The sequence below is a fragment of the Sardina pilchardus genome, chromosome 20 (genome assembly GCF_963854185.1).
Source record: "Sardina pilchardus chromosome 20, fSarPil1.1, whole genome shotgun sequence".
Classification (NCBI taxonomy): Eukaryota; Metazoa; Chordata; class Actinopteri; order Clupeiformes; family Clupeidae; genus Sardina; species Sardina pilchardus.
In genome coordinates, this window is record NC_085013.1 from 29,607,180 (window position 1) to 29,616,621 (window position 9,442).

Sequence of the window (9,442 nt, forward strand, 5' to 3'; positions counted from 1 at the left end):
TTTGTCAGGAATAAACATACAGTATCTCACCTTTCACGTTATGTTTTTTGTTTGTCTGTGGATGTTAGCTGTGTTGTGATCATTCACAACACGTTTAATGATTTAAATAAATATGTTAGTTATGGCACAACAATTGTCTTTTAAAATTTGTTCATCATTGCCAAGGCTGTAATCATACTTTGATTGATTGATTTTCTTTGACCATTTCCTTATGAGATATGAGACAGCTTTGTACATAAAAACAAACAAACGAAAGAAGAAAGAACACAAAGTCATTGGTTTCACCACAACTATGCATTTTAATGGTACTGAGTTCATGCACATCAGGCTTGATTCCAAAACCACAGGTGCATGGCATGATTGGCATGAACATTTGCTTTTGAGACATAAACTAGGCCTACACATTTTGATTATTAAGCTTTAACAGGTAAGCCTACGTTTGAACAAATTGTTTCGAAAAATGCTCTTAAGCCTGCTGTTCTGCAAATGCCCTCTGTTAATGAATCGAGAATTGCACCAAAGTGACTGAGAAAAATAAAAAATGTGAACACCACAGACAGAGACATGTGAAAGTACCTCTTATGTTATCTTTCTGTAGTGTCGCTGCTACAGACGCTTGGGCCTCTCTGTATCAGCGAATTAGAAGCGTTTTACGTAACAGAGGGGCGTGCCTGTAGACATGTGTAGCACAGCACACTGCAGGCCTACCAACTGATAGGTTGCCACATCTTACTCTGAAAGGTCTGGGGTCGACACTGTGTCTGTCCCCCATACATACAGTATATACATAGATCTGTCTGTAAATATATTTCCGCGCAGAGCACAGGGGGCTATATATAATAAGAATCCGAGAAAGTAGCCTACTCTTCTACCTCTGAGGAATGCCATAACGCTTTAGAAATGCATCCGCTTACAACCCGTTGCTTTCCCATGGGGACATTACAAAAGACCGTCTGCTGGAAGTTGAGCCTGATCATATTTTTCACGGCATTTCTCTTTTTCTTGGATGTGTTCGCAACCCATAGCAGCTTGTGCATTGCTGTGGATGAGGTCGGGCTTTCAGATTTCAACCAGAAGTCTCAAGAAAACGTGTCACGTAATGTGTGGCAAGTTGACATCAGCAGTGAAGATACAAAAGTGAGTTGAATACTATGCCAAGATATTAAAGTACAGGTTTTAGCCTGGGACCTTTGTAAACTCAGCTGTTAACTTTAACCTAGACTAGACTTAAAAAACGATTCACATCTTGTCATTGTTGCACAATTGAAGGTAGGCTACTGTGTTTTTGACAACACATAATAACATAATAATTACGCTTGTCCTGTTTTAGTGAGAGAAAAAAAAGACTCCCTGATGTAAGGTATCCTACCATACGTCTTCATATTACTTTGTCCTATATTCCTGGTAGTGGTCCCACACAGTTCTATTTTAGCACCCTAATATTGAGGCTGTCGGATTCCGTTCGCCCCTGAGATCCAACAGCCTCCGGTTAGGCTACACCGAGGTCCTGAGGATGGATGTAATTATTGTCACTGAGGAGCCGTCGCTCAACTAACAGTTCTATAAAGGCAGCAGCTCACACATTTAAGACAAACATCACTGTCAACCATTGTGCTCTAATGGACCCAATTGATTTGCTCATCGATGTGTTGTGCCACAGAATTCAACATCTTGTCTGGATACCCATATCATGGCCTATGGACAGACCATGTTCATGATAGGACTTCTGATTGGATCGGGATTTTCTGGTGTGCTCTCCGACAGGTATGACGGACGCCCGCCTTTTAAAAAGGTGTTTCACAGAATAATAGTTTTGTTTATGACTTTCTCAGTCCCAAACTGACTTGCTAAATAAGGCTATAGTCTGCAGTACTACATCGGTATTACCTCGCATGCATTATGTTGGATATTAATCTGTTCATTTCAAAATTAGATATGGTAAAAGAATCCTTCTCCTGGGCTGCTGCTTTGTCCAGGCAGCGGTGCCGCTGGCGACGGCGCTGCTACCGTACTCAACCGTCTACCTTGTTGCGCGGTGCGTCACGGGGATCACCTGTTGCGGAATCCACATGTGCTGCTTCAGTTTGGGTATGCTTCCACGTGTAACCGATTTAAAACGTTGGAAATAACAAGTGCATAGCAAACATATTCGCAAAGAGATCTGTGAGTTAGTAACGTAAAGTAGCCTAACAATAAATGCCATTTACAATATTGTCTCCGCAGGGGTGGAGTGGAGTCTCCCTGATGGTCGGATCTGGCCACCGACGCTTCTCTCCTTCAGCTTCAGCGTGGGCATGATGTGCTTGGCGGCCGTGGCTTATGTCGTGCGCGGATGGATGCAGTTCCACCTCATGCTGGCCTTTCCGCAGATTATCTGCCTTCCACTTTACTTGTGCGTCTCACCGCTTTCTACACTTCTACTACGCTTATGGTCTTTTCACTCGTTGTCATTTATTGCCATGTGGTGTAAAAAAAAAAATGACATGGAGTTTTAAAGACCTACCTTTAGTAATGTAATCTCAGTGTGAAACTCTTAAGCAATAGTGCAGCGTGAATCATGTTACTAATCTTGGTTCAATGTACTACTGTACATAGTATTGTAAACATGTGTGTGTGTGTGCGTGTGTGTGTGGCTTGTTAGAGACACATCTGATTTTCCTGTATTGATTAGTTCCATCCCAGAATCCCCCAGATGGCTGCTATTGAACAAAGGAGTCGATCAGATTAATGTGTACCGTGCCAGAAGTGCCGAGGACAGGAAATGGCTGGACCAGGTAACACACACACACTTACACACGCACACACACACACACACACACGCACACACTCTTACAAAACAAAGTGTTATAAAATGTATGCGTCACACATGGCATCCCTAAATGGTTCTTTAAACCATTCTGAAGGATTTATCAAAGGAACCCTTAACGGTTCTTTAAAGCCTTCTGCGACTGCACCGGTTATGGAGAGCAAGTCACACTAGCCCACCCTGCTGCTGCAGCCTATCTGTGTAGTTGGGGTGTGGTGTCCAAGCCTGTTGCTCCGCCAAGAGTCCAGTCAGAACCTAGTGGCGCTGATACTGCTGCGGTGACTCAGCTCTCCATCTCACTGCCCCTCCAGCTGCTGGACTCCCTGGAGAGTGAGCTGGTGAAAGGCAAGAAGAGCCCGGAGGAGCCCAACTCCCACATCGCCCAGTTCAGATCGCCCACCATCGTCCTGCGCCTGCTGGTCATGGGCTTTATTGGGTAGGTAAGTGAACGTGCCCTCATGGGCTTTATTGGGTAGGTAAGTGAACGTGCCCTCATGGGCTTTATTGGGTAGGTAAGTGAACGTGCCCTCATGGGCCTTATTGGGTAGGTAAGTGAACGTGCCCTCATGGGCTTTATTGGGTAGGTAAGTGAACGTGCCCTCATGCGCTTTATTGGGTAAGTGAACGTGCCCTCGTGGGCTTTATTGGGTAAGTGAACGTGCCCTCATGGGCTTTATTGGGTACAGTAAGTAAGTGAATGTGCCCTCATGGGCTTTATTGGGTAGGTAAGTGAACGTGCCCTCATGGGCCTTATTGGGTAGGTAAGTGAACGTGCCCTCATGGGCTTTATTGGGTAGGTGAGTGAACGTGCCCTCATGGGCCTTATTGGGTAGGTAAGTGAACGTGCCCTCATGGGCTTTATTGGGTAGGTAAGTGAACGTGCCCTCATGGGCGTTATTGGGTAGGTGAGTGAACGGGCCTTATTGGGTACAGTAGGTAAGTGAACGTGCCCTCATGGGCCTTATTGGGTAGGTGAGCTAACGTGCCCTCACGGGCCTTATTGGGTAGGTAAGTGAACGTGCCCTCACGGGCTTTATTGGGTAGGTAAGTGAACGTGCCCTCATGGGCTTTATTGGGTAGGTGAGTGAACGTGCCCTCACAGGGGTTTATTGGGTAGGTAAGTGAACGTGCTCTCAGACTACTCACACATACTGTAAATGACAAGCACACTCTGACTGGACAAATCTGTCTCATCGTCGGATTAAATCACACATAATGTGAATCCTATAGGCCTACTCCACAAGAATCTCTGTTGATATGAGTGTCTAGTTTAAAGATCCAGACAAACTTATTGACGTCAATCTTCTGCTGTTGCATAAGTTACACGTTTTCTCTGTTTTTGTAACTATTTTGTAATCGAGATATCTTGAAGAGACGCTCAAACCTTTGGCACTTTGGAGCCTGTGCAGTTGTGCCGTAACAAAGGTCACTCACATGCAGCACTTGTTACATCAACACACTGCAGGAGTGGAGGGTTGTTTCATCACACATTAGCGAGCGTTTGCCATGTGCAGTTATTCAGTGATGCAGCGGGCATTGAAGGGACAGTGACTTGCATGGTCTGATATTGAAAACACACTTATGAAATATTGTGATGTCAGCCTGGTGGTCATCGCAGGGCCATTGCATTGCCTGATATTGAAGAGCACATTTATGAAATATTGTGATTTCAGACTGGTGGTTGCCATTTTTTTTAAGTATATATTTTTGGCCTTTTTGTCTTTATTATGATAAAAGGCAAGTGAAGAGGTAGACAGGAAGCAAGTGGGAGAGAGAGATGGGGATCGGGAAATGACCGTAGGTCGGACTCGAACCTGGGTCCCCGTGGGCACTTGGACCCGTTCACGGCATGAGCGCTGTAGCCTGCTGCACCACAGCACCCCTCCCTGACTGGTCATTTTGTATGATTTTTGCGTAATTTCTATTCCAACCATGAGCTCTTTTGAGGAAAGTCTAGAATGTGCACGGATCCTGAACTACTTACACCAAGTTTGACCTCGTTGCTCCTGATCATCCTGGCTTGCCTTTCATGAAACGCGTCTTAATTCTGCTTTTGTGAAATACCCCTTTGGAGTTCGGGCTGGTTTGTTTAAGAGGGGGGTCTGTGTACGTTGTGGAATGTTCATATATATACAACAAATGCTGAGTCGTTGATGTGTCTTTGTTGCGGTGTTTGAAAGGGACCAAGTGTGAAAACACCCAAGGGGTTGTATTCATCACTGCCGACACGTCGATTGTTTATGTTAGATCATTGAAATGAAGTGGAATCAGTTGCCTCCTCTACTGACTGGAGGGTCAATGGGGTCATGAATTCAGTCGCTCTCCATGTCAAGACCTTCTTCATTCTCACTGTAAACCCAGTCAAATTTTTGTAGGCAACCTATATAACACAACTGCGTTATATTAATGGAATTGTTTTGTTTAGTTTGACTGAGTGTTGCTGCTTTGACACATTTCCTACTTGATATGGGCATTCTAGGGCAACTAGCATTAGGAAAAAAAAAAGATTGAAAACACGTATTGTTAAGTTTGATGATTTTTAGTGTTGTTTCAAAGGATAATGTGAATTTAGGTTTTGAAATAGAAAAACAGTTAATTTAGTTTTCAGTGAGAAAAAAAAGGAGAAATCTGAGTTCACAGATATGCCCCCATAGAGTGTAACGCTACTGCTGCCTGGCTGCGTTAGCTGCTGGCTGTAGCAACTCAAGCTACTGTAGGTAAATCCGATTGTTTTTCATGCCGACAATATTCGGTGACCTTGAGAAAAAGGCATCTATATGAAAATTTGCCGGATTTCTCCTTTAAGTTGTCTATGAGTTACCTAACTTTCAGTGTTCCCTTTGTCACAAAATTCCCCCTGTCTTGAATAAAATATCTATCTGTCTGTCTATCTGTCTGTCTGTCTGTCTATCTTTCCTTCCCTGTCCCTTGGTCACAGGCTGGCCTCGGCGCTCACCTATTACGGCATCTCCTTCAGCGTGGGGCACTTTGGGGTAAATATCTACCTGGCGCAGTTCTTCTCGGGGCTGTCCGAGGCGCCCTCGCTGGGGCTACCCCTGCTGCTGGCCCGGTGTGGACGCAGGCCGTTCACCATGATCTCCCTGCTGGTCAGCGGCATCTCCAGCCTGCTGTCGCTGCTGGTCTCCAGGTTCTGTGGTAAGTTTGACAAAAGGAGAGAAAAGAGAAGTGCACTCTACAGTAATGTGACACTACACATACAGTACATATAAAAGCAACAAGATACATTTGAGGAGTTTGGGAGCACCAGGTTTGTGTCTGTTACTTTGGTGAAGCAAATTGCCTGGCTTCGAGTTAAGGTAGCATCTAATCAGAAAGTCATTTTTGTATTGTAAGATGCACTGCAAGATCGGAACGTTTTAGTATGTTAACAGTAGGCCTACACTACTGTAAATAGACCCTAGATTGTTGGTACTCCAGAGTCATGTTTTAATTTAATAACAAACTGTAATATTTTAAACTCATTCGGACGCTGCATTAACATAATTATGCACAAAATTAACTCTCTGACTTTGCTAACATGCACCCGTGATGCTTTATATTGGATCATGTAACGTTGATGATTGGGTAGGATCGTCACCCTTTTAGTTGGTTTTTCACTAACTGGATACTGTCTTAGCACTAAATAGTGTTGAATGTGGATGCCAAGGGGCAAAGATATGCTTCCATTGTGTCATTTGTGGGTTTTACTTTCCAAGATCATAGGATGCAGCTTTTTTTATTCTAACAAGTGAATGATTTATATAATATTAACTTTGCAATGTGTGTAGACTGCCCTGGCACAATAGGCTGATTGAAACCCTGAGGTGGGTTTTATAATTAAGAGGGAAATGCCTGACACGTGGCATACTACATCACGTAACTGTCGACTGAACTTTAACTCTCTCAGTCGGACTCCAGCGCATGCACAACGGGACGAAATCTCCAGTAGCCGCGCTCACATGAGTTCTTGAATAGCTAACTCTCTCTTTGACATCTGACTAGGCTCTGGCCCTGCCAAGGCCATGCCTCATTTGGCTCACTATAAACAAGCCGCCTCAGTGCCAGAGCTCTTGCAGACTGCCAGTTTGAAATTGCTGAGACACATTCCTATACCGCAGGCCTCTTCCGATTCTTTTACATGACTTTAGCTGTAGTTGTGTATTTAATACTACTCTTTAGTATTAGCAGTTTAGTTTAAGGTTTAGGCTTTAGTTTAGTATTAGTATTAGTCAGACGTATTAGTCAGACGTATTTGAAACGTAAGTGGTTTACAGCACAGATTCTGTGTACACACAGTGTTTTACTACCTTGTACTTGTAAAGGTAATATCTGTAAGCTTTGTAAGACTGTCCGACATGACCTCCGGTTCCTTCTCTGGTCCCAGACTTGCCCTGGCTGGTGATGACCCTGGCTCTCATGGCCAAGCTGTGCATGCAGTCCACCACCTGTGTGTCCCTCCTCTATGGCATAGAGCTTTTCCCCACAGTCATCAGGTAAGTTTGGCATTGCAGTCCACCACCTGTGTGTCCCTCCTCTACGGGATAGAGCTTTTCCCCACAGTCATCAGGTAAGTTTGGCATTGACTACGTTGGCTTGTCATTGACACGCCACATGATTAAGAATGTCAATTCCGTGCCAAACTAAATCGACCGTTTTGTCAAGTTAAGTGTTGGCAGACCTCTAGTAATCTAAATAGTAATCTATTTGGTGTTATTGGTCAGATGCACCGGTAGTTTGATGAGCAACTTTTGTACTTTTGAACTCAGCATTGTACAGAAGAACATCTGCAGGAGTTTATGAGAGTAACCTATTGCACCTAATCAGCATGGTTAAAATGCTTCTTTCTTATACGGTTCAAAAGTCTGCATCTGTCTGTGATGTACTATACGAGTATCATAGAAGCCTCTACACTGAGAAACACCACCATCATGGTATCTGTTACTAATGAATGTCACAATTGGAGCAGAAAGCTTTCAGCAGCCTTCTGAAGCCATTACTAATGGAATGATCAGCAGCCTTCTGAAGCCATTACTATGGGATGACTCTGTGGAGAGGGTCAGATCACTGGAGGAGGGAAAGTATTCAGCCTTCTTGGACACACTGTGGACAACATGCCATGCATGCGTGTGTTGATCCTGAGTCAGGTGCGCATGCGCGTGTAGAGATGCTAGATGTGCTGTACATCAGGAGAATGTTGGTTTTGCGTGTGTTGATTCAGAGTCAGATGCTCGTGTAGTGATGGTAGATGTGCAATACATCAGGAGAACGTTTGTTTTGCGTGTGTTGATCCAGAGTCAGATGCTCGTGTAGTGATGGTAGATGTGCAATACATCAGGAGAATGTTTGTTTTGCGAGCGCGTCCGGACTTCCCACTTGAGTGTTCACATATGAATAAGAAAACCAATATTCTACGTCTGTGCTTTCTTTCATCTATTTGTTCATGTTGTGTCATTCCCAGTGACATATTGGCATCAACATATGACACAATAGCACTCTTTTTATTTAAGTGTAGTTTTTGGGCCCTTTTTCATGCCTTTCATGAGACAGGGCAGTAGAGAATGACAGGAGGAGGGAGAGAGAGAGTCGGGGGTGGGACCCGGAAAGGACCCCGGGGTGAGAACCGAACCCGGGTCGTCATGCAGCGTACGGTTCTGGTGCCACAGTCGGTTGTGCCGCAGCTGAGGCCTTAATAGTGTCTGTCTATGTATGATACAGGATCTCCTGTCCCATATGTTGTGAGGATGACCCACCTCCTAACCCTGAGACCCTCAGCATGACCCACTTCCTAACCCTGAGATCCTCTGCATCATTGTCCCCCCTTGTGTCCCCTCAAAGACAGAAGTGTTTTGGGATGGTGAACGTGTGCTACCGCATCGGCTGCATCGTGAACGCCGTGGTGGCGCCGCGTGGCGCGATCCCGCTGCCCGCCATGATCTGCTACAGCAGCGGGCCCTTCCTGGGCGCGGCCCTGTGCCTACTGCTGCCCGAGACCAGCGGCATCCCTCTGCCCGACACCGTGCAGGACTGCGAGAAGCAGCCCCGATTCCAGCTCCCGTGCCCACCGTGCTCCAGGTGAGTCTACTTAGTGTTTGTATTTGATTGTGATTTTATGCACTAATACACTGCAGTGGTCCCATATTTGCTTGTTATCAAAAAAACAGACAACTTTCTTATATCCCTCCAAAGACGCCGCCCTGATCAGACACTAGAGGGCGAAGATTCGGACCGTAATGAAAAGCTGGCTCTGGAGTCCGAGTACAAGAAAGCTGCTCTGTCGAAAGAAATCGTCTAATTCCCGCTTCTGGGTCCTGGAACGTGCCTAAGGAAGCGGATTTGTGCTTTGGGCATTTTATGGCGATTTTAAACTTTTATATCAAGTGACAGTTAGATGTGTGAGTGGGACTGTCTGACACAATCTTTTTGCCTGATTATTAACAAGATTTCACCTACTCACCCCCCGTCAGGTCCTCAATAGTTGTATTATACGGTATTCATATGGAGCACATCTCTGATGTGACCAAGTTACTCTCAGAATGTTTTTTGTATTGAAAATGTAAATATGAATTGTTTAATGCTGCATCTAGGTTCACCTTTTTTACTTTCTTTTATATTATAAAGGGAAGAAATTATACCAAA

General features: G+C 44.7%; 1 protein-coding gene across 1 annotated transcript; it reads left to right on the plus strand.

Moving 5' to 3' along the window:
- The first annotated feature begins 719 nt into the window (after positions 1-719).
- Positions 720-9,442, plus strand: LOC134067593 (solute carrier family 22 member 13-like). Its single transcript, XM_062522941.1, has 10 exons — positions 720-1,137; positions 1,661-1,764; positions 1,934-2,088; positions 2,224-2,392; positions 2,672-2,774; positions 3,118-3,242; positions 5,745-5,962; positions 7,191-7,299; positions 8,642-8,878; positions 8,993-9,442. The coding sequence occupies exons 1-10, from the start codon at positions 901-903 to the stop codon at positions 9,096-9,098; spliced, it is 1,563 nt and encodes a 520-aa protein (XP_062378925.1). The 5' UTR covers positions 720-900; the 3' UTR covers positions 9,099-9,442.

Bases quoted from the DNA above. Each gene is read 5' to 3' on its own strand.
- LOC134067593 (XM_062522941.1), top strand. From the start codon at position 901: ATGCATCCGCTTACAACCCGTTGCTTTCCCATGGGGACATTACAAAAG. The intron at 2,089-2,223 runs GTATGCTTCCAC...TTGTCTCCGCAG, and splicing joins CATGTGCTGCTTCAGTTTGG to GGGTGGAGTGGAGTCTCCCT. The intron at 2,775-3,117 runs GTAACACACACA...CTGCCCCTCCAG, and splicing joins ACAGGAAATGGCTGGACCAG to CTGCTGGACTCCCTGGAGAG.